Raw genomic sequence first — 24966 nt, 5'->3', positions numbered from 1 at the left:
GTTTCTTCCATTTAAGAGAATTTAGGGAGCTTCTAATCCTTTATTTATGGGCTTGCATATTAAGTAGCTCTTGTACACCTGGAAGCAGAACAACTGAAATGCATTTCTCTCTTGTTCTTTTGCCAAATGCAGAATTCAGGGTTCTGCACTGGCGGAGAACGACATCATTATTGTACCCAGCATACAGCCTCTGGTTTTGAGATCCTGAACATTTTGGATAAACACAAAAACTTCAGAAAAGCAGTTAATAAAAAGCATGGAGCTCATTTAGTTAATACAGAGACATCACAGTCATGTAGGGCTGGAAGATCCAGCATCTCTATGAACAGACACCAGATCAGACACCCTTGAAAAAGATCTATTGTAGCTTTCCTTTTTGAGAGGGAACTAAATTCAATCCCCTCCTCCCTTTTTGCTGTAAATTTTTAATATTAGCGAGCAAGAACTGCAAAATAGAACTAAGCTCCCTTTTTCCTTAAACTTGCAGAACAGCAAGGCACTTGGGGAAAGAGAAACAACAACAGAAATGGAGCAGAAATGTCAAAAACAGTGGCTATGTGAGTATGTACAGACACATTTGGAGAGTTTGCCTCTCAGCTGAGAGAAACAAAACAACGGACTAGAACATCCTCATTTCTTCAGCATTGCTTTCATGTTTACTCTATCCTAATTCTATTGGCTGTCCCTAAGTATTTGGAAAAAGGCGTTTACCATCCTCTCAAAGGGGTTTGGTGTGTGCGCTGCTTTATCCAGGAGCTCGCTGTACTCCAGCTCCTCGCAGAGGCGCTGCAGGGTGTTTAGTGGCTCATTTAACTCAACGGGCATGGCCACTTTGGAGAGATCCTTGCCTATGTTATTCCTCAGGATATTCCATAGGCTGATGTTACTTGTGTTAGGACATGGAGCTGGTAAACACGTTCTCCGTTTAGAATTGCATCCAATTCCGCTTTCAGAAATACAATCTGAAAAGAAAGGAAGTGGCAGAACAATTAAATTCACATTTTCTTAGTTTCATCCCCTTTGCAAACATGCATTAAAATGCAACCATCTTTTCTTCTGTCAAAACTTCCTTCCACCCACGATGCATTTAAGTATTCCACTTGTGGTTTGAAGATAGCCTGTTATAAAAATGACAGAATTAAGAGTAACATTTTACGTACATTAACCAAGTAAAAATGCCAAGTACAAGAGATGCATAAAAATGACCTTTTTTTTCCCTTAGAGTCTGTAAGAAAAGGCTCCGACTTTACACTGAATTTCAAGAAGTAAATATTATAACTATTTTATTTGTAACAGAGATGGATTCCTATCTGTTTAGGGGATATAAAACCTCCTTCCTTGACAGAGCTTCAATTAAGTTGACACTTCTCAGAAGGCGAGATGTAACTTACAGATGCAAGGATAATAACTACTCCTACTGATCTTTTCCTGCTTCTTTGCATACTCCTACCAGGGAAATTTACTGTACCACGAATTTACATTCAGGCTTCTCCACTTTGCTCCCCATAGCACTTAAACTTAGTGATGTTACTTTGAGATACGCCCATACATTGATGGAGAACTGACGTGTTTTAAGGATGGAAAAGCTGAAGCAACTGTAGAGCTACGGGTTTGCTGAAGATAAAAAAACAAACCTCAAGTCAAGAGTCCTTGACATGAACATCTGAAGTCTGTGTTGCTGTATCAAAGCAATCAGAACAGGATAAATAGTTCTAAGTGTGCCATGACAGGATTTGTAGCAAAATCCAAACAGAGCTACAAGCTTCCGCAACAGGCACTAGTCTGAAGTGATTCTATTGCTTAGCAATACATCACTTTTGTTTCAGGGAGGAATGTGTTTGCCACTAGAAGAACATATTTTATCTTTCCACACCCTCAGGAGCATCTAGGAAGCTCCTGCCTTAGGATCAGTTACTATTTGGAGACATTCAGGCACAGCCCCAGTCTGTCAACCCCTGTCCTTTTCTGGCTTTCTTCACACAGGTCTGTCTTGAAGGAACTAAACCCACACTGGGCAGTACATCTCCTTCTGTGCTACACATGCCTGAAGAATCCCTGCCCTTAAAGCACTTAACCAGTACTTCCTCTTCTCTGCCACTGACATAAGTACGGTATCAGCAGTGAGGGTGACCACAAGGACAAACTTCTCCATGCCTGCCATGCCTCCCAGCCCATGCCTCACATGGAGCTTTTAAAGGGTAATCAGTAGCCTCAGAGTTTTGAGGAAGGAGTTTCCTCCTTTCCTGCCACTGGCAAACTAGAAGTCCCAATACCTCATATGACTGAGTTACTCTAACAAGGTCAGGTGAACTATTTGCAGTCCCTTGCCTGTATCTTTCTTTCTGCTTAAAAATGGCATGGGCACTATGAGTCAAAAAATCTACCTGTAACAATTATACTGTTGAGAGTTAAGGAACTGACTTCTATACTTCCTTATTGGAAGAATTTATTTAATACCAGAAGAGGCCAAAAAGAAGGATGTTCCCTTAGATACCTCAGGAATGAGGTAAATGCTAAAAACTTATCCTTGTTTAAAAGAATTCCTAGCAATGGGATTTGGCTATGTTTTTTTACAGCTTCTGATTAAAAACTGAATATCAATTGATTAATTTACATATTCTGGATGAGTCCATTAATTGAGGTAAGCTACTGAAAAAAAAACAGAGTAGAGCAAGAATTTCAATACTCAAATGCCAAATTTTCTAAACAGTGAAGTTTGCCTAGTCTCCAACACAGAAAGGCCCAGGCAGTTCTGGTTTGTAAGAGCTGTGACAGACAGGATGAATGCCAAAGGAGGTTTAGACATCTGACATCCAGTTAGAGTCAATGACTTTCGAGGCCAAAGTGGACCATTATCAACATCTGATCTGACCTTCTACATTACAGTGGCCAGAGGATTTTGTCATAATCCCACAATTTATGGTGCAGCTAAAGCCCTGTAGGAAAAAGACATCTAGTTTTCTATTAATGGCAGTGGCAGGCTGCCCAAAGCACAGAAATAGCAGGTACCAGAAACATGCAGAGGTTGCTTCTTATACTGAAGAGCTTCAGTGGCAGTCTTTGTTAGAGAAAGATGAACTGCCACATTAATACAGCTTTGTAAGGTGCAGATCATGAGATAAAATTATATATGTTCTGTAACTGTTCAAAATGAAGAATTTTTAATGTTTTCCTTTAAGATATGAAAGAGCATTTTTGTAAATAAAAATAGATTGTTAGACTGGGAAGAACATCATGGTTAGCTGAAATGAGTTGAAGGCGCAAAGCCAACTAGGTTGTAATGACCAATTCTTTTTTTGAGTCTCATTCTATTAGAAGGACAAATTAGCGTATGTACTAACAAGACTATCATGATTAATACAGGCAAGAAAGAAATTCTTATGGTCGTGCACCAGAGCTGCCAGTGAATAATTATTCTCATGCTGCTTTAAACACTGAGTTCTGCTAAAACAACAGGACTTCTGAATACAGTTGCTAAAATGCAGACTGAAAAACAGTGTGACAAGGAAAAAAATTTTGGAAAAAATGAAAGCAGCTGGGCCTTACTTTTTTGAAAAATCCTGTGGCCATGAGAAACTGAGAGGAAGCGGGAGTTGCATCAAAGAAGCCAAGAAAAGAGGTGTTTCCCCACTGATACAGAACTACCATCCTGCTTAATCAACAGTGCCCAGATAAACAGATTAACCAGAATCTGCTGTTCCAAACCAATCTGAGTCTATATGAATAAAACCACAGCCTTTTTACATCTCAAATCCCATAATATCTAATTATTTAGTAAGAGAAGAAAAAAATAACCCAAACAAACAGAAACAAAATTCTCAAAACATGGCATAAAAAATCCACTGAACTTACCTAAAGTTTGTCTTTCGTTCTCCATGTCATTGCTTAGGTTATCTTCTGAGACATTATCACTGATATCACTTACATATGAGTCATCATCTGACACCTGAGTGTGGGGTGGGGAAAAAGCAAGATACCTCACTCATTAAAATAACCCCCAAATGCATGTGGAAATTATTACTTTCAGCTGCAATTATTGTTTTAATATAATTCAATCATTTAAGTTGTGTTTCGGTACTATAGAAAAGTACTAGAAGGTCCTAAGAAGACACAATTGAGTTTGGGAGAGATTGCTATAATTGAAATTTTAACTTGAGTGGAGACATGCTACCTCTCCTTGGCTTCACAACTAAGAAGGCTTTCCTCATATTAAAAGCCAAGGTTTTTATGGAGCCCAAGAGGGGAAACCATGATCTAATAAACTTCAATATGCATGACATCAGCCTCAAGGTACCTACAGTAACCACAAGGACAGGTATGAATAAGTATTTTTGTGATGCAATTCCCTGGGCACCTGTATAATGGCTCAAGGCAGACTACAATCCACTATCTGCATATGAGTTACTTAATTGCCATCTCCCTCACTGTGTATTTTGTATTTGAAGAAGTCTTATGACTTCTTCATGATAATTGCTACCCTTCACAGTGAAGAGACAATGACAAAAAAAAATGAATATAAATGACATATTAATTTCTAAATGTTTTGAAAATTTGTATTTTCTGGCAGTCTTCTGATGTACAGTCAGCACTATGAAAGATTGCATGTCAATAAGCAGATAAGAAAATACATCTGAATGATGTCAATCTTCTTGCTCAGACCTCATTTTCTGAAGAACTAGCAGACAGTAGGACTTCCTGTGCATCAAAAAATTCAGTGAGAGAGTCAGCGATAGACAGTCTGCTTTCATTGGAGACCTGGTGAACCAGACCTCTGCCTTCTCTTGAATTTTCCTGTTTAAAAGAAAAGAAAGTTTTGAGTGGGCAAGTACCACAAACAACATGCATACATGCAATTCCACAGTCTCCTAACTTGAAGGGGTGTAAAACATTGGAAGAAGACTGCACATGTTCCTCTTCAATTAATGTGAAATATAGCACATGTTTCAAGGTGGAATTTAAAACCAAAGTGAAACAGACTAAAGAGGAGAAAAAGAAGGAAAATAAAGCAATGCATATTGAGTAAATCACCTAAGGTGCTGCATATAAAAATACTTTGCTATTTATATGATTTAGCCAGATATATCCAAGTGTATTGCCAAAATGCCCACAAAAGAATAAAACTCCCATCTCTTTATATTGCATCCTAGATTCACATTCCTTTCTGCTCTCAGCAAATTAATTAATCTTTTCCTCCTCAAGTTCTGCTTAACGCAAAGCCTGCCATAGAGTAGTCTAAAAAATTCAGAGGGGTAAAGTTGCTTTCTTTATAGTAGTATGTTTTCCTACCTCTTTTTCTTCGCTATTTTACTATGCTGTGCTTTGGAAACCATTCCTTCATATCCACACCTGAGATATCTCCACGTTACCCAAAACCAACATATTATTAAAGCCATGTAACCGAAATTGCTTTTGCTGCTGGAGGCACATTTGACTGCCACAGAGATCTTGACAGCCCCTCCCATGGAAGCTCTGCAGATCTTTGGTGTAAACAGAGCTCCATTGGATGGCCTGGCAAAGGTGGGGGGACCAGTGAGACTTCTCATTCTGTAGTGGCAGTAAAAAAGTTGGAGAAGCTTGTGTGCTACTGCTTTTCTGGATAACTCCACAAAGGCAAAGGACATGAGCTATGCTGCCCCAAAGGAGTGTATTAGCTGCTCTCAAGATTTTCTGCATATAAGCTTTACTAGGCTTATAACCATGACTTGCCTATCATAATTCTGCAGGAATTGTAGTATTTTATTTTCAGAACAATAATAAACAGTCTGACAAGCCCACAATCAAGCTGACAAACCTTCTTTCAAAGCTTTCCTGTTGGTAGGTTTTGCTGTCATATGGAATGTCACTTGATACATGCTGATAATGGTGACATGGAAACAAAACAAACTGCTATACAAAAAACTTGAAAAAACCCTCCTTTTACAGCAGGGATAAAAGAGAACCTCAGCATTGTCCCTGCTGGAGGAAGACAGTTACACTAGCCTACAAGTAAAAGAAAAATACCTTACACACATAAGCATTGCTACTGGGATTGTTTCCAGCACTATTTTGAATCTGAGAAGGAAAGTGAGCAGGAAAGACTCATAAAAGAACATCAGGTTTTAATATCTAACATATAAGCTTCAGTTTTTCTTGTTCCATATTCCCACTTCGGCATCATGAACTACAATTAAATTACCCAATAGACAAATGAAACTTTTCCCTTATGCAAAGGCTTGAGATACTGTTTTATACTGCTTCAATTTTCACAGGTGTATCACAGCACCCAATGTATCATTTAGTGACAAGTTTGGTGCAGTGGCCCTGTCTTCCTCAAAGTAGCACTACTGTATCACAATCCTCAGACAGTCTTAAAATGAAGCTTCTTCAGTATAAGTGATTTCATCCTTAAGTTCCATCCCAAGCCATGCCAGAGGGAATTTGTAAATGCAACCTCCAAAGGACCTTCTGAAAGCTATTTTTGTCATGTGTGTCTCTTTGTGCATGTATAGCACATAGCACAAGTTTCAGAAATAACGCATTGTCATTGCAAGGACCTCGACTAAAAAAGAAAGTAACTCCTGAAACTACATAACAATGCCTTAATGCTTTTCTGAATAATGGTTTGGGTGCTGTTCAAATTCTTGTGGGTTTTAAAGCAAAAGGCAATAGAATGATCAACTACCTAAAGGAAAGAAACCCCAAAACTGAACAGCTAAATATGACCAAAACACAGCTCCACTAAAACAGAACTGAACCAGAAGTGAACAGATGGAATCTGTTCTAGAATGACTAAACTGTCTTTAAAAATAAAAGGAAATAATTAGTTACATAAAAGCCCCAGCGTTATATCCACTCAAGTTCTAATGAAAGATTTATACTACAAGCACAACAGAGGTTTCTATATGACTTAACATTTAGGAAAATCCATCAAAAATAATACACTTCTGGCTTCCCTCACTAACACCATTAATACCTACATCTTATGACCTATAATTACACCACATTCACATGCATTCTGCAGTGAGCCAAAAAACTATCTGAACATCAGTGGAATCTCTGGCTAACTTGATCTAGAAAACTCCCTGGCTTCACACAAAGAAGACTAAATGGCTGAAAGGGCTCTTGTATGTCCCATTAACTTTGATCCTTTCATGGAAATGCCTGAAAATTGTTCTAAACCTTACATGAGCCACACTGGTAGCCAACATTCTGGGCTAACAGCACTTAGATGGGTGACAAAAGATCTGCAGAATTTAACAAGGGACTAGAAGGGCAAGAGAAACAAGTGGCGCGAGGGTGACAAGGTGGCAGCTCTGTACATGCTGAATGAGAAGCAAGCAGGAGGCGAGGGAGAACACCAGGAACCAGTAGCAAAAAGCAATAAAAGATGTGGTCAGGAGACTCGCTCACAGGGAAAGTCTTTGAAATCAAATATCACACAATGCATCATCAGAAATGACTCACAACCAGGAAAGCAGACTGGCTTGGCTAACACACCACACCACAGGGGAGACACGGAGAACAGGACAAGAGGCAGCACTGCAGCACTGTCTAGATGTAGGGGCTGGAGGAATGGACATCACTGAAAGAGGAAATCCATACCCACCTTCACCAAATCAGGGCTTGCTTTTGCATTAGATGCTGAATCAATGATCTTAGATTCGGCATGTATTCTGCGTAACCGGTCTTTAAGATCTGTGTTTTGTGCTATTGCCTGGAATATTTAACAAAAATATTGGGGATATAAAGTTCTCTCAACTAACTCGAACGTGGCTTTATTGTATAAAAAGGGGCAAAGACTATTTAAAGTGCAGTATAAAACACCACCACCAAATCATTTCTTTTACTGGTTCAGCAAATCATTTATCATAAATGCTTCAAACCTTACTCCTTATCTCTCAGATTAAAACTGTTTTTTCCCAGCATGAGGAAACAGAGACATAAGTGGAGGAAAAAAGTTAAAGATGGCAGGAATATTTTTCTTTTCAAGCTCCCTTCCTTTACCCCCATCTCCAACATAGCCTCTCTCAACGTTAGTTCTTGCCACATCCAAAACCATTTGATTTTTCCATACTGGCAGTTTCCTTTGCCTTCCAATGACAGAGAAATAAGACATAAATTCACACACATAACAGGTACAATTTATGTCCTATCAGATTATACTGATGATGCTCAGAATAAAAAGCCTCTACTGAAAAGTCGTGTTTGTTACATGTTATTTACTTATTCTGGGTGCATCTGATAGACAGATGTCAATTAGAGTAGACTTGTAGGAAGAAAGCCCAACCCTGCAATGAAGATATCTCTGAAACAAAAGATTGTTTTACTAATTTTGGAACAATATTGAAGGCTTACATCCCATTTTAGTGATCTGAATCAATATCAGGATGTGGAGAACCCTGCTGTTTACACATCCGCTTTATCCCACAAATGCTTCTGCTTTTGGCAGTAATTTGTGTTGAAAATTCTCTTGGGTGCAGCAAAGACAGTAAGCTCAATGTGATGAAAATTTGTTTCTGGCTTTACCTATATGTGGTCTGAATTTGCCATAAAGGTATACATATCCCTACTGTGTCAAATGCTCAGCACTGTGTTAAATCCTCAGCAGGCAAGTGCAAAATAATTCTCCCGTAACAGCATATTCCCATTTAAATTATTTGCTACAAAATGTTTTCTTCTTCCTGCTGTCTTTTTCCTCCCTCCTAAACCAGAAATATTGCATCTTTTCCCATTCTGTATTTCCTTTTTTTAGAATGCATGGAGGTCAAGGATACTATCTAAATGAGGGAGAAATAGAGGCTAGAAATATGCTAGTTTTGTGGTGGTTTATCCACTTTAAATCTGTCCATTTTTATTCCACTGCCAGGTTGACAGGAGCAAAACAGACTTATATTTGATAGCTTTTAACCTGTGTTTTTTTTGCTCCTCCTGTGCAGAAAACAAACTAAAATGAACAACAATACACACTAAGGCAAAGTCACTAACACAAGACTCTCTCTTGCAAGGAAGTCTAAAAAATATGTCAAGCTTATCATATCCATGCTTCCAAATTACTTTGAAGGAAGCTCATTCCATTCTCCTACAGGATCTCTGCTGTACAGGGTGAGAAAATTTCTATTGGCATCACAACATTACAGATCTGCAGATTAAGAAGAGCCCTTAGCCCTTGCTGAAACAGCCAAGGTTCACAGATGACTTCTGGATGGGCTACAAGACTAATTAGGCATCAGATAAGACCAAAAGGAATTATTTTTAAAGGACATGTACAAGACAAAGATGGACAACCGAATTTCAATGCCCAGAAAACAAAATAATTCATGCTAAGCTGAGTGTTCACTGAGTTGAACAATCTTACAATTGATTTTCAGATATAAAATGGTAGACAAATAACACTGGAAGAATAAAAGTCAGATATCAGAATATTCAGATATCAGAAGTGGAACATCTGAAAGCCAAAAACAAAGAAGTGCACGTGAACAAGTACAGGTATGAAACAGGCTTCAACTTTCTCTAAATACTGTGGAGATATCATAGCCTCTATAGGTCCAGGCAGAGGCATGTCATACACTTAAAAACTATAATCACATGCAGCTTTTATAAAGCAAAGGGAAGTTTTCATAGTGAAATAATTCTAAGATGATCTACATCACATTGATCAGTCCCAGAGAATCTCCCCTGCCTCTGATGTGGTGTCCGCAATAAACACTAAAATTTTAAAGCCATGCTAATGATTACCCTCATTGCTCTGGAATCAGATCAGTTTGGTTGACATTCTTAAACACAACCAGAAAAGTTCCGGTCTCAACCAATTACATAAAGCACAGCAACCAAACCCCCACCTTTTTAAAGAGCAATCTTTTGTCATTTAGAACTCTGCCCTAACAGCTCCATTGCTGCTTTTAGAGGACTGAGAGATATTTGAGATTGGAAGTCAATATAAACAAGTTGTACTTGAATTTGCTTTGCAGTGTCTTGGTGCAGCATAGTGAAGCTTAGTGCATTAGAAGGGACTGCTGAGTGCATTCAGCCACTCTCACCTTTATTTTATGCCAAGTCATACAGTGAACATTTGAGTGCTGTTTAGGTAAAGAAAAGGAAACCTGCAACCCATCAGAAGTGAGTAGTAGCATGTTTAGAAAGAAAGCAGACTCATGGTCACAGAGCAGCCCTCTGATTCTTCATCTCAAATGATACAGATTAGAATACAGACCTATATCAATCCATCTATCAAACTACAATGATTTGACAATACCTTTAACATTTAGCAAAGTCTTTGAAAAATATGATCTATAATAACTTACTATGAATAAATTCTGCAAATTTTAGCACACAGCTGACACTGAAGAAACAGAAAATAACTACTCTAAAATTTAAAAGTAGTATCTGATGACAATGAAGCTTGGTGAGCTTCAGCATGTCACTTACAGATGTTAAGGCATTCTTCAAGCCCACTATTTGTGCAGATGGAGATGAGGATGCATCGTACTCCAGCATTTGCTTCAGCTTTTCTCTCTCTGTGGATATGGTGCTGAAAGCTGACCTCAAGGTGAAGTAAACTAGAACCATTTCATAAAAAGTGACAGTTAAAAACAGCTGCTACCAATTGTATACACACCAATTACATAAAACTCCAATAAAGCATTATTTACAGTGACAGAAAAAAGAATTCAGGTTGAGAGATCCAGGGTGGGTTACTAAAAACAAGTAATATTAATCAAGGTTATAGGGTAGATTTTTTTGTAGGAGACATGTTTATGGTGAAGGCTACTGGGTTGACTATATTAGCCACAGTCAAAATTACTCTGATTATTTGTGACAGATGGCAACAAAGCTAACTAACCACATCTGCTCTTCACTTGCTTTTGTTTCCCAATTATCTTGAATCTTCAGATGGTCATGACTCTACTCCATATTCCTCTATGAATTCCAGTGGGGGAGAAGAAGAGACGAAAGAAAAAAAATCAAATAGGAAAAAAAAAGTCATCCAAAAAAGGGCAGCCATAACACACACTGTGCCACAGCTATAGGGTTAGTAGTTTCCACACAAGCAAGTCAACTGTGGTGTCGTGTTTTGTTCTCTCTTTCTGTGACAGAGAAATTTCAGCTTGTTAGATGATTTAGTGACTCAAAGGGTCAGATCCTGAATGATGTGCATGTTATGCTGCTACTTCTGCTCCTTCCTGAGGCACTATCACCAGCACATTAGATTTAAATCAGACAACAGATCATGCAGTTTTAAAATCACTACAGGGGGTTTTATAGGGGGAATGCACTTCTAGATTTTTTTTTTAACTATTACGACATTGCATCTTGTCTTTAACCACAAGGAATAAGAAATTATTTGAGCAGTATTTGTCTGTGTAGGTTTTCAACATTCATCTGACTGGAGTATTAGAGGAGTTCTGAGGACCTAATCAAGCCCTGTAATACAGTCATGAGACTTGCCAATGAAAAAAATTAATCCATTTACAGGGAAATGAAGATAGAAAATCTGCGCATGGATGCATGAAAAGGGCAAACAACAAGAAATTCCCAATAGTTCTCTCTCCTAATCATCTACTGTGAGTTAACCTGAATCTTCATAAATTCACTGAGTAGTTATGTAACCTAATTTTGTCTTCTGAAAAATTATTAAGGTATATTCCAACACTGCAAACCATTTCCAAAGCTCATTCTTATACTAGCCAAAGACATCTTTAACAGTATCACAGGGTGGCGAGGGAAATATACCCGCTGTAATCTACTCTGTTAGGCTTTCTTTTCTATGTAGATAACATGACCAGAATCTCCAGTGACCTTCAATGACATTTAATATGTTATATACTAACTTTACTTTTCAAGATTACCTATTATGCTACCAATGTTACATTTTATTCAAATCGTATCAAACAGGTGCCACGAGATTTTTCTCCACTACTCTTTCTTGTAAGGGGTGTGCTATGAAGTAACTTTGGAGAAAAATTCTTTGTCCTCTTAGTAAAATGATTCTGCAGTCAATGGAACAAAGTTAATTGTCCCTTCAAATGTGTGGATCAATCTATCCAAAATTTCTGTCATGGACAATTCCAGTAAGATGATCATGAGTAGGTGATTTCTTTGCTCTGCTTAACAGCAACTTTTCCAACTGCATCCTACCCTCACTTCTTTTCTTCCTTTGGAAAACATATGTCAGTTTTGACTATAATTGGCTTTATGAAATTTACTACTTGCATACATTCCTTACATAATAGAATCAAGATATATCAGCACCAAAGGGGAACAGCAAGCAAGGAATGCTTATTGATACCATCAACCATTATCATGTGCCAAAGGGGGCAAAGCCAATACTCCCAACAGCCTTTCAGCTATAAATGCTTAAGTGCCTCCCTCACCAAGATCACTTAAACAATAAAAATGTTTCTGGTGCGAGGGTGATGGAATAAAGCTCTGCTAATGAAAAATGATTTTGAGGGAAGAAATATTTCTAGTCAAGCTCCCCCTCTGGCTGCTTTGCATGATTTACTCTTCTGTATTCACTAAAAATAGGTTACTACCATAGCAACCCTTGCATCACCAACAAATCTTGACTCTGAACTACAGTGAAGCACACAGAATATGGAAAGACAAATGTGCCCATATGCACAAATGTGCGTGCAAACACAAGAGAGTACAGTCTGCTGTATTTCTAGCAACTGATTTTAGGTATTTTACCTTTTCATAACAAATAAAACAATCTAGGCTTTTAGCACATAAACCAAGGTGCAGTTCACTATGAAATAAAAACCCTAAAAAGTGGTGATTAAGCCACCTTTTTCAAATGACTCAAGATCTCAACACTTGCAATTCCTCAACGAAAATTAAAGGAAGGATGTTTTCTGCTTTTTCTAAACAATAAACAGGAAGCATTCTCAGAAGTCCTATCATTATCTAAACTGGGATGATATAAAATCATTTATAAAAGACAATTTCATTTACCTTTATGTGCAACATGAAATAAGTCCTCCTGCATTTTAGTAAATTCTGATGATGTTTCAGAGCCATCAGAGTAATTTTTCTCCTCTACAAAGTCTATTGTAGATAAGTTTGGATTGGAAGCATGCAGTCTCATAGGGGCAGAAAATACTGAAGGCACCTGTAAGTAGGATAGTCATTTGTGATGATTTTATGAACTGTAAAGAAAATTTTGTTTTATTGTACCCACCTGGATTCCACGTTGGAGACACCAAAAATGAAAAAAATTACTGTCAATTATCAATAAGCTTTGAATGGATGACACCTGGCAAATGAAACCAGAAATATAACTTTGCCCAAGGTGCCATAATGGGAGATTGCAAAACTCAAAAAACCAAGCCCATTGAGAGTTGTCACATATGCTAGGTTATTTCACCCCACTTTTAAGTATCTGATCACATGGCCTCCGGATGCAAATGTGCACAAAACTATCTAGGGAATTTGCAAAACTATATACTCATAATAAACCCTCCTCAACAAATTAGAGAAGACTGAAAATGGGTAAAAAACATGGCCAGTGTCCAGAAGGTAACAGGACAGAATCTACTGCAGATATCAATGACAACACATTTGTGTTTTGTCTGATATATTACCACTTAAAATGAGCTAACACAGGATGCTGCTTAAAAAGGATTCATATTTCCTTAACAGGTCATGCCAAGAAGTGATCAATAACTAAGGTTTGGAGGAAGATGGGCTCAGGAAGGACTGAAGTTACCTGTAACATTCCTTTAGCCTCTTTCCCAACAACTCTGGATCGCCACCTCCTGTGTGTTCTCTTTTCCTTCTTTGGGCTTTCAAAAGATCCAACCTTCCAACAACACACAGGACAAAAACAATAGAGACTGCCATAAATCTAACAACACTAGAAAACATCTCGATTCTTTAGGATTTGGGGTTATTATTTTGAATTGTAAGGGAAAATAGTTTTTGGTTTTGCTTTTAAACAACAAACCTGCATAGCATTTATGGCAGGTGCTGAATATGTCCTGTGAAGAACATCCATGCTCTGTAACAACTGGTTCATTTCCAGTAAATATGTGTGACAGTTGGAGAGGTCTGTTTGGAACAAGAGAATATTTTCAGTTGCCCTAAAGTAACAGACACACTGACAGTTTTCTTTCTTTGTAAGTTAGTCGTATTTTGATTGCAGCTAGCCTAAGTTATTCATTGACTAAAAGCATTAGACTGCTGGATAAAATGATTGTATCCTATAGTCAAGTTCAAATTCAAAATATTGAAATGCATCTATACGGTGTGTATGATGATCATGGCATCTTTTCATAGCTGGATGCAGAAAAATTAGAATAATGTGATAATTTCTGCAGTTTGAGATTTGTCAGAGCTCCTCATGGTGAGGGTAACAATGCCACAGGCATCAACACTGCATTCAGACTTAGAGGTAGGGCTCCTCTGCATTAGAGTTGAAGCTCACTGGTAAGTAGAAATTTAACAAATAAATATCACACAGACACTGCCGACATGAGAAAGATCTTCATGCTCTTAGGAAAGTATGAAAGCAGAAGGTGACTTTGAAGTACAAAGACTTAGTGCTTTTTAAGTTACTAGGTTTCAGATGCGTCCTTTTTGCCAGCCTAAGGATGTTCCAATCTTACTACTGAACGTGATGTTCCCATATAAAAGAAAATGTACTGAAATGCATTGAGTTCCTTGAAGAGCTGCCCACAATTGATACCCCCACATCCAAAATTACCAGTTCTTTTGCAAACAAGTGAGTAACCACTTAATCAACAACCACTTCTTTCCTTCCACCAGTTTCAGAGAAAATTCTAACGGTAATGACTACTTAGTGTATTATACACTCATTGTTAAGAAAAACTAGGGGAAATACTAAGATACTTTCAATTTTCTTCAAATATCATTACCTCTTGAGCATTTTTCCATGTCTTCAGAAGACTGTAGCCAAGACGAAATTCTGGACTCATTACTTGAAAAAGAAAATGACAAATTACCTCCAGTTGATGTTGAATTCTGTTTGGTCAAGCTGCCTGCCTGTTCCAAAGAAGAACAAGTAAATTATGAACACACCGTATTTTAATGTTGTATGCACAAATTCTGACAACCAACAGTTGAGGACCATGATCATGGACAAGGACTGACGGCATCAATTACATGGAGGGGAAAAAATTGTATGATCTAGACTAGGTATATAGCCATTGAGCACAATGCCATGATAACTAATGTAACTGCTGTCCACAAGCAATAGAAAAACTCAAAGAACCAATGAAATTTGCTGAAAACTAAATTTTGAGGAAGAGCAAGGTTCTGCATAAATTAAATCAACACAGTCTTAAGTTGGGCCAAGGGAAACAAAGGTTAATTGGATATTAGGAATAAGGGTTTTTTTATGGAAGAAGTGATCAAGTACTGGTGGAGTCACCATCCCTGGATGTGTTTAAAAAAAGACTGGATGTGGCACTTGGTGCCATGGTTTAGTTGAGGTGTTAGGGGTGGGCTGGACTCAATTATCTTGAAGGTCTCTTCTAACCTAATCATTCTGTGATTCTGTAAAACAATTAAAGTACCATATCTGAAGGGAACCAAATTCAGATGTTCTGTTCCTCCTCCATGCTTCTCAAAGAAGCCTCAAAAGTAACACATTAAGTAACTAACACTAAGATGTAACACACATTTTTAAAGCAATTTTTCAGTGTAAAAAAGCAAGATACATTTAAAATTTTGACACTAGATGTCACTTAAAATTTTATACAAGGCTGGATGACTTCAGCATGGATTTGGCTTGACAGGCCTTAATACAGAGATGGCCATACACCTTATCTGGGCAAAGACTACCCTTTGACAACACCTCAGTAAACATTTTCACACTTAGTTGAATTTCAGCAGTGCCCATCATCAGATGATTCAAGAGGTGATGGAAATTCTGCATAAGAGCTAACTGAGCAGTATAATTAAATGGTTTCCAATGGAAAGAACTTTTTACCCAGTACTATTACCAGTTGATTATGCCTATAATGCTGTTTTCTTCTCTGACGTAACTACATATAATAGTCATTCAAATACCTAATTATTTGTACATCTCACTAAACCTTTCATTTTCAAGAAAACCCAGGTCAGGAAGATGCACAAATCACGTGCTTTGTCAACATCTCGTTAATAATCAGTTTTAAACTGTTTCATCCTTGGGCCATTACACAGACATTTTACTGGTTATGACAAAGGCTGACTAATTTGTTTGGCTCTTCTCTGAAGCATACAGTTTACAAACTTTGTTACCTCCTGCTCACCTTATATCAGAACTCCCATAGTACTAATTTTAAATCTATTAATAAGAAATTTCATTACATCTCAGTCAGGTGCAGCTTTCTTAGTTGGGCCTTTTTAAGTTTACAACATAACCACCAACCCGAGTTTCAGAATAAAATAAAATGCACGATCCATGTGATGTCATTCAGTATTGTGTCAGTATGCAATGCAGTAAGCATCAGTGAGCACACCTGTTTTTAAATTAATCAATGCAGCTTAGCTGGCTTATTCCTACATAAAGCTGTACAAGCTTTGGTGATATATTTAGACATATATATACACACACACATATCTCCAAATAATAATCTCAGCACCTTTAAAAGCACAAGTAAACTGAATTTAATGATAGGCAATTATATTGGCATTTTGTGAACCAATTCCACATTTATCTCTTCAGAAATTGGTCTCACTTAAACTAATTTTCCAGAACTCATACATATAAGTGCCATGAGCATGAGGAAGGAAGGAAGTAGGGACTGCCAAGAAACAGGCAAGAAAGAGCTTATGTAGCTCCAGTTTCCATAGTTTTGCTTTGGATCAGCACAGTTAAGCTTTATAATCCAAGAATTCCACATAAACATGTGTTGATACCTACACCTGTCTCTCAACAACAATAACAAAAGGATGCGAAAACCGATCAGGTGTTGCTAAAAGCAAATAAAATGCAACTCAAACTTCACTTGATATATATTTCTCAAAATAACCTAAGTGCTGGAGTGATATCAACTAACACCAAGCTAAGGCTGGTGCAAATTGGCAGACTTCCATTTAGCTTGAGCACAGCTAAGGTGATTAACTGCAGCTTAAGAACTATCCCCTTCTATTTTTCACATGAAAATAAGTAGGGCTTCTTTGCAGTGCAAATCTGGATTAATAGTCTGAATTAAAGTCTTTCATGCCAAAGAAGAAATGCCTAGTTTCCACACAGTAAGCATAGATTTTAGATATGCTGGTCACATAGGTTTCGGTTTTTTGGGGTTTTTTTGAGGGCACCAGCATAATCATACCATGGATTTTGCAATGTTCCACTTCTGCCCTTGAAATTCTTCCCCATGTCTATCCCTGCTGTCTTTCAGGAGAAAATAACTAAATGGCCACAGGAGATTTGCCATTCCCTTGCAGCCAGTGCCTCAGGAGAGCAGGCTGTCAGAGCCAGGGAGCTGCTGGCACGCGCAATGCGTGCAGACAACTCTCTGCAGAGCGGCCTTGTTACCGCAGGGTGAGTTATTGTTCCTTCAGCTGCCCGCTCACACACATCCCCTCCCTCTCCACCACGAGCAAAAAACTGTTCAGACACATGTCTGCGTTGGCTAAAACTCATGCTCAGCTACAGGATAAAGTGATGAACTGCGGGTGTTGGGGAACAAGCCTACTCAGATCATAAAGTAATTACACCAGGGAAAAGAAAGCCTTAGATAGAAGGAGAAGGAGGGCATTGCTGCTTAGGAGACAGAAATAGTTACTACATTTCAGTTGTAGTAACACAGAACAGGTTTTTTGGATTCTCCAAAGCAACCAGTGATTCTACACTGAAGCAGAAAAGCTGCTTTGGGTGAAGGTCAGCCAGTCACTGTACGGACAGCTGAAGGCACAGAGGCTGTGTTCAGGCACAGAACACACACCATCTCCCATGAAACTGCAAAGAGGCCATTTATGGGGTTGGACTGAGCATCTGTCAGGTCATTTGTGAAACTAATTCACAGACTTTACCAAAACAGAAATACACTGCTGACTAGACCCACCCAGACCCCATGTCTACCCACAGCACAGCCCTTGGATTGATCTGAATAATGCTTCTGCCTCAGTTAAAAATATAAATAATGGTCCCAGTTGATGGCTTTTTGTATAATTCCTATATACTCCTTAGTTAAGTAGTCAGCTTCATTCATGTGAAAGAGGAGAGGGTTTATGAGCTAAAGGATATACAGCAAAACCCTAAAGGAAAAAAAAAACCTAGCTGAGTACTCCTCTGTGACTAATAATCACCAGCACATATCAGACTGATATATGTCTATATAGATATACACATATATACTAATATATACATATATACTGATATATGTCCCAAAAATTATGAGGATTTTAACTCAATATACAGTTTTGAAATTCACTGTGAAAATACAATTTACTGGATTAAAATAGTGAAAAACTACTATAAAATTTAACAGCATCATAAAGGAAATTGCTTGGGTGTAAATCAATAAATAATAGATTTTCCTCTTGACATTTTAGAACACAACTTAAGTGCCACCACAAACTTCCATTATGCTCTTTATTTAATGAACACAGATTAGACTCATTTCATTCTTCATGAAAGCTCATTATTTATAAATTAAAAACTATTACCTTTCTACCTGGAGCAGAATCACAAAAACCAGGGACAGAGTCCGTAGTAGTAGACCCAGGGAAGAAAATATTATTGGCGTCATGAGGAAACATGGAGATTTCATTCTGGCGGTACATTCTGTGATGGCGAAGTTTTGCTACCCATTCATCAAACAGCTCCTGAGACTTCACCTACACAAAATTTCAGGGTTGGCGACATTCACATTCAAAATAACTAACAATGAAATGATGGTATTCTGTGCTCATTAGACAGCTAGCCTGGCTGACCTTTTACTGGAAAAGTATCAGGAATGTTTTTCTAAGGATGCTCCTACCAAAATGCACACTGTATGAGCTATGAGCTTAGTCATGACAGAAAATTAATCACAAGATAAAGTCATGAAAAAAAGAAATTACAGTTAGTAATTATGCCTTCCAATGCAGAACACAATACTAGAGCAACTTACAGATTAAAAAAACCCTTAAAATTTGAATAAACCCCCTCACATTTAACTTGTCGTTTCTTAGTTGCCATAGTTAAAGCTAGGTTAATGCTTAACCAATTACAAATAGAAATTTGATTTTGGTGATGTATTTTAAAACAATTTATGCCACAAGTATAAATCCCCACACTTGACTATGGAAAAGAATTCCTACAGATAAGACAAGGATGAAGATACAAGTATTAAAAATAAAAGCACTTGTGCAAGAAGTGAAAAAAGCATTGCTAAACATGAGACATCTTCAAGTTTCTGTTCAGAACAGGGTTACTGATTCTGGGCCTCGAAACAGTACAATTAGACCTCTCAAGTTATTCAGTGTAAACTAATCTGATGAGACTGAGAAGTTATTAGCGTAGCTAAGAGACCTCTTGTCAAAAAATAAAGTGCTCCACTCAACACATCTTATGTCTTTAGTTTGAGGGCAAGGCTGTAACAATCGTGAAGACCTACCTTCAGGTGGTATATCTGCTCCTCTGTATCCAAATCTATACATTTTGTTGATTTCTTTACAGACATGACAGAAAGTCCAACATCAATACAGCCATGAAGTTTTCCTCTCTCTATCTGCAAAAAAGTAAAAAGTAAAAACATAATCACTCCAGATGAAAGCAAAAGGATAAATAATACCTTCTGAAATCAGCATTTCTTCCCCTCTAAAACTACCGTTCAGAACTGCTGAAAACTTTATTTCTCATTGCCAACAATAGAGAATTACTGTTATTTCGGATAAAAGAGTGGTATTACTTTATAATGGCCTTAAAGGGTCTCAGATCACTTACATCAGCTCGGCATTTAGAATACTTCAAAATCCCTCTGTCCAAAAAGAAGTATCTCTGTAAACAGAAATGTTGAGAATTAAAAACAAACAAAACACACCAAAAAAAAGCCACAAACAGAAAAATAGCACAAACATATCCTCCCCCCTTCCATTTCTCTGAAGAACACTTTCTCTGCTTTTATGTAACCTTTTTGTCACAAAACCACACCGAATAAGTCCCACTCAAGCTTTCAGATACACATTCCTTTCCTACCTTGTGCCAGCCTTTCAGAGGCCATTTCCTCTTTTTCAGCAAGCAGCCCTCCTGCTTCTGTGGCTCCTGGGTACAATTCATTGCTCCCCGGAGTCCTTCTACAATTTCCCAGCTGTCCTGCTTAAACAGAAAATCCAAATGTAGATCTTATTTCTTCCAAAGAACTGAATTGTTAAGAGAGATTCAAGAAGAAGAAGGCTATAAGAAAAAAAGACAAAACCCAATTGATGTTGAAATATAACCAAGGATCCATCTTTACACTTTGTTATGTATCATCAAAGAGATAAGGTTCTTTTTAATTTTGATAGAAACAATACCACTAAACAAAACACAATTTTTATGACACCATCGTTCACTGGCTTGCCAGAATTTATGTGTAACTTTTCCTGCACATACATATACACAGTACACAACCATAGCATAGTCACAATTTAGCAAAAAACTTTCTGTCATCAGAGACAGAAACAGCTTCTGTTAAAAGAATAGCTTTTGTAGGTTATGAAGAATAAAAATAAGACACTAAAAATGAAGACCTTTTTCCTACAAAACTCTTTTGTCCATACTCAGTAACTCAAGGTTTTGTGTTTGGTGCAAATTACAGCCTCCCTAAAGTAAAAATAATAAAATAAATTAAATAAAACTAAACTAAAAACCAAATGAAAAAGCCAAGGAAGTAACTCAAGTACAATCAGAAATATGACATAAATGGAAACTACAAGAAAAACAGAAGTCACCCTTCACCAGATAAAGCTAATTAAAAGTAAATTTCTCTTTTTTGTCACCAGGAACTCTTAAATGAAAGACCTTGCAGCAACAAAACAGAGAAGAGTCTAAATCTCATAGTATTTTTATAGTTTTTATTTATGGAACAACTACAAATGACAATGTAACATGAATTTCAAGATTTCAGATCAGAGATCTCATGAATTCTTTATTGCCAGGATTTGGCAGATGTTGAATTATAAATAACTGACAGGAAATGGTATGTGCTAGTACCATCCCCTTATATTTGAAAAAGATAAAGAATACTTTAATACATAGAGTATAATAACAAAAAAGGACTAGTATGGAGCACATTAGGGAAAAGAGAACTATTCTAGGTAGGTAAGTACTCATGGTGCTCCCTGTAAGATACATAGGAAAGTATTACCAAAAAGAACTTGACTGGCTCAAAAAAAAAAAAAAAAAAAGCCAAAAAAACAAAACAAAACAAAAAAAAAAAAAAAAAAAAAAAAAAAAAAAAAAAAAACAAAAACAAACAAAAACAAACAAACAAACAAAAAAACCCAGAAAAAGGCAAAAAAACCCCCTCAAAAACAAACAACAACTTAAAAAGAAAAATTAAACAAAATTAAACAAAAAAATCAGCAAATGTGCTAGCTGTCTTCATTTATCCATCGTCAGAATCCTTAAAATTCATCTCTATAAACCCAGAAAAAAATTACATCAGGTAACATGCTCATTACTTGTGTAATAAGGCATTACAAGCAAACCATCTTTGAACAGGCATCTGTGAATTCCACCACACTATTAGTGGCACTCCGTTATTTCTCTGTCATTTTCCTTGTGCCTTATTTAATAGAACAAACCTGTTCTGCTTAATAGAACAAAGCTGCTCTGCTTTCCTGTTTTGCGTTTAGTCTCCCAACACTCACCACAAATAGGCCACAAGCATTGGAAATGTGGGGCTGAGCAGCTCCTGCCCCTCAACACCCTGCAGACCATCCAAAGATGTATTACCACAAAACAAGTCAAACGCGCAGTTGTCCTCACCAAAATTTTTATGAGGGAACATATTTTGTCATATAATTCTAATCAAGAACTGACAGGAACAGCTGCGAGATTAAGAAAAATGTTGCGTTTATGGTTTTGTTTCTTCCTTCTTGAAAGTAGCCAGAAGAACTTAGAAGCTGCTTTGCCCAAATATCAAGCAAGCTGTTTCCCTCATCTTGCCAAAATATATTAAACTGCACTACCCAAGCACATAACTTTTCCACTGAGAATTAATCTGGTAGCAGTGAACAGTAGATCCTTTTCAATATTTTAGTGTTGTACCTAATGGAATCTCCAGCTTTGAGATCAAGTTTTCACAGTCTGATCAAGCATAAACACAGTGTATCATTGGAAGAGTGGTCTGACTGCAGGAGACAAGCAGAAAATTGATCTCAGTCAAGGAAGATTTAAAGTATCATAGGTTATTTTGGTTGGAAGGGATCTTACAAAATCATCTAGTTTCAACTCCTCTGCCATGGGCAGGGACACTTTCCACTAGACCAGGTTGTTTAAAGCCCCATTCAACCTGGCATTGAACACTTCCAGGGCTGGGGCATCCACAAGTCCTCTGAGCAACCTGCTTCAGTGGTCTCACAACTTTCACAGTAAAAAAAAATCTCCTAACAGCTAATCTAAATCTCCCTTCTTTCAGTTTAAGATCATCCCACCCCCATCCTATCACTATCTAAAAAATCATTCTCTGTCTTTTTTATATGCTCCATTAAGTAGTCAAAAAAGGCTGCAATGAGTTGCCACAGACCATCATCTTTCCATAAGGATAAGCCTAGAAAGAAAGGGACTCCTGAAATGAGACAGACTCATGATACTGGGTATATGAGGGGAAGAGAAAGGAATCAGCTGAGAAATAGCTCTGCCAATTACACCCATGTGGAATAAACACAGTGTTAATGGTTTTGATCAAAATTTTTAGTACAGAATACAATGTTCCCTGCATTACAACTCCTACTTTGCCTGGACCTCTCCTGCAGCACTGACACAAGGTGTGTCTCACATTCCTGGAGGAAAGTCATATTTATCACAGTTCTTCAGGGGAGCAAGGTGGCCTAGAATGTGCCTTCTCAAATAAAAAGTGTGAAAATGGGAAGAAAAGCAGAAGTGGAAGAACTGCTTCCCCTCAAGCAGGCTTGACAGCCTGCCAAACCTCAGGTAGAAGGCAAGTCTGCTACTCATCTCTCTACCCTGGGAACATCACACTTCAATTGTCAGCTGTACATAAAGGTAGTGTAATCGAATTAAAAATGGATCCTCTTAAAAGCTCACAGAATTAAAGGTTTGGGGATGTGCTGGACACATGCAAGGTGCCATGATGCATTAACAGAATCTGGTCCTCTTCCATATACATCGTTCCAGAAGAATCCAACCTTTCCCACCTGAACAAACTCCCACGTTTTTTAAAAACACTGCTGCTGTGACCAGTTTTGGATCCATTTGCTCGACCCAGACCCTACAGACCTTGACCAGGTTTTTTTTCTTTTGTGAGAGATTTGACACCTCACTGAATGAGGAAAAAGCATCAGCTGGCTATTCCTGGAAGCAGCTGCAGAAGTGAAAGAAAACTGCTTACTCTCTAAAATGAAGGCAAATGAATCAGGCTGGTCGATTATCATCTCTACTCATCCCTCTGAAATAGCAGAGGAGCAAATTGGAGACAAAGGATATTCTGAAAGCATTCAGATTATACTCCCTTTTGCTTATTCCTACCCCACAATAGGGAACTGAAAGAGATAGCCCAAAACACAGCACTAACTTGAAAAAAATTACACGCCCCCAAAAAAAGACCCCCAAACTCTCAGATGAATGGCATTAACAATTCTAGCATAAGTCTGATGTCTGGAATGGTTGTGTTTTAAGATTAGGACGCTACAAAAGATGTTGCATCATGATGGGCCAAAATCTACACAAAATGATCAACACTTCATTTGCTGCCCATGATGAAATTTCACTTGAGGCTAAGGGAGGAAAAAAATCTTTACTTTTTTCAGGTCCAGACATGCTCACATTTCAGATCAGCACTGAAAAGTCCCTCTGTACAGACTCCTTGTCCCATACTTGGTTTACGGCTGAGGAGAAAACTCAAAGACTTCAGTCTTCAGAGATAAGTCCACTATTAAGTAAATGTATTCATTTTCTTTGTTTGATATGATAAAAACTTTCACATTTTCTGCAATATTCTGCACCATACAGCTCCTTAAGGCAAATTGTTTCAGGGGAAAGTATGAAATAATGATTCTGCACGGCTCTCAGACTGACGATGCAGTTGCAGCTCCCTGAACGAAACAGATGACAGTGTCACACTTTCTTTCAGTGCAAAATGCAGTCAGTTGTACCAAATATTTTAAACTGCCAAAAATAGAAACCTACTCTGTGGAGGATAAAGGTTGGTTGGCATCAGCTGCAACTAAGGCATTTGTTACGGTTCATAAAATTGGCAGAAATGATTTAATTTTCTTTTATGCAACATGAGGTTTTTTAAACAGTTCTCCTATCACAAAGCTTTTCCCTAGTGGATCTATTTTAAAAGGTAGTTAACATATTAGATTTAAAAATAACTAGCACAACATACCTTCTTTTGATCACAGGTCAATTTAAATTTAAGGAAGGTCAAAACTGGTTTTCTTTCCTCACAAAACTGAATTTGAGTTGTGTCTCTGTGGAAGAGATCCCTTTCCATAACTGAAGGAGAGGCAAAGAGAAAAGCAAAGAGGTGGGAAGTGGCAGTAGCCTCCAACTTTTCACGGGGCTTCAAAGTGAAGGTGAATTCAGTGGAAGAGGATTAACTGTTAACCTGTTCAGTTCACACAGCAAGTGTACTACATTGGGCAGGAAATGGGCACCAAATGTAGCAAAGGAACGAGTGAATTCCTCAAAGTCCTGCAGCCCTGCTTAAGTCAACTCCTTTCTAGCACAGTGGCTCATTTTCTGCATCACAGGAGTCATGCTCCATACAAGCAGCCCTCCAACATGTAACTAAACTTCAGCAGAAACAGCAACCTGGCATTATCCTGCTTCCACATCCCAACCTCAGGTCACTTATTTGGTGCTGGCATACACCAGCAATA

General features: G+C 37.8%; 1 protein-coding gene across 3 annotated transcripts in view; it reads right to left on the bottom strand.

Moving 5' to 3' along the window:
- OSBPL3 (oxysterol binding protein like 3) overlaps window positions 1-24966 on the bottom strand; it is an 82438-nt gene that overhangs the window by 16054 nt on the left and 41418 nt on the right. Inside the window, exons 4-16 of one of the 3 annotated variants that reach the window (XM_066195589.1) lie at window positions 20114-20230; window positions 19862-19915; window positions 19533-19646; window positions 18601-18771; window positions 14856-14982; window positions 13925-14028; window positions 13688-13780; window positions 12934-13090; window positions 10405-10535; window positions 7586-7693; window positions 4660-4791; window positions 3853-3946; window positions 712-962 (exon numbers count right to left, since the gene is read on the bottom strand). In XM_066195589.1, the coding sequence (XP_066051686.1) occupies window positions 712-962; window positions 3853-3946; window positions 4660-4791; window positions 7586-7693; window positions 10405-10535; window positions 12934-13090; window positions 13688-13780; window positions 13925-14028; window positions 14856-14982; window positions 18601-18771; window positions 19533-19646; window positions 19862-19915; window positions 20114-20230 (1653 nt within the window). Of the gene's footprint in view, window positions 1-711; window positions 963-3852; window positions 3947-4659; window positions 4792-7585; window positions 7694-10404; window positions 10536-12933; window positions 13091-13687; window positions 13781-13924; window positions 14029-14855; window positions 14983-18600; window positions 18772-19532; window positions 19647-19861; window positions 19916-20113; window positions 20231-24966 lie in introns of those variants that run through there. The other 2 variants (XM_066195597.1, XM_066195602.1) reach the window with 2 other exon arrangements.

Source organism: Chamaea fasciata, unplaced genomic scaffold (genome assembly GCF_029207755.1).
Source record: "Chamaea fasciata isolate MVZ Bird 193981 ecotype frontalis unplaced genomic scaffold, bChaFas1.0.hap1 SCAF_1, whole genome shotgun sequence".
Classification (NCBI taxonomy): domain Eukaryota; kingdom Metazoa; phylum Chordata; class Aves; order Passeriformes; family Sylviidae; genus Chamaea; species Chamaea fasciata.
Note: the sequence above shows the minus strand (reverse complement) of the source record. Positions and strands in the feature narration are given on the sequence as shown.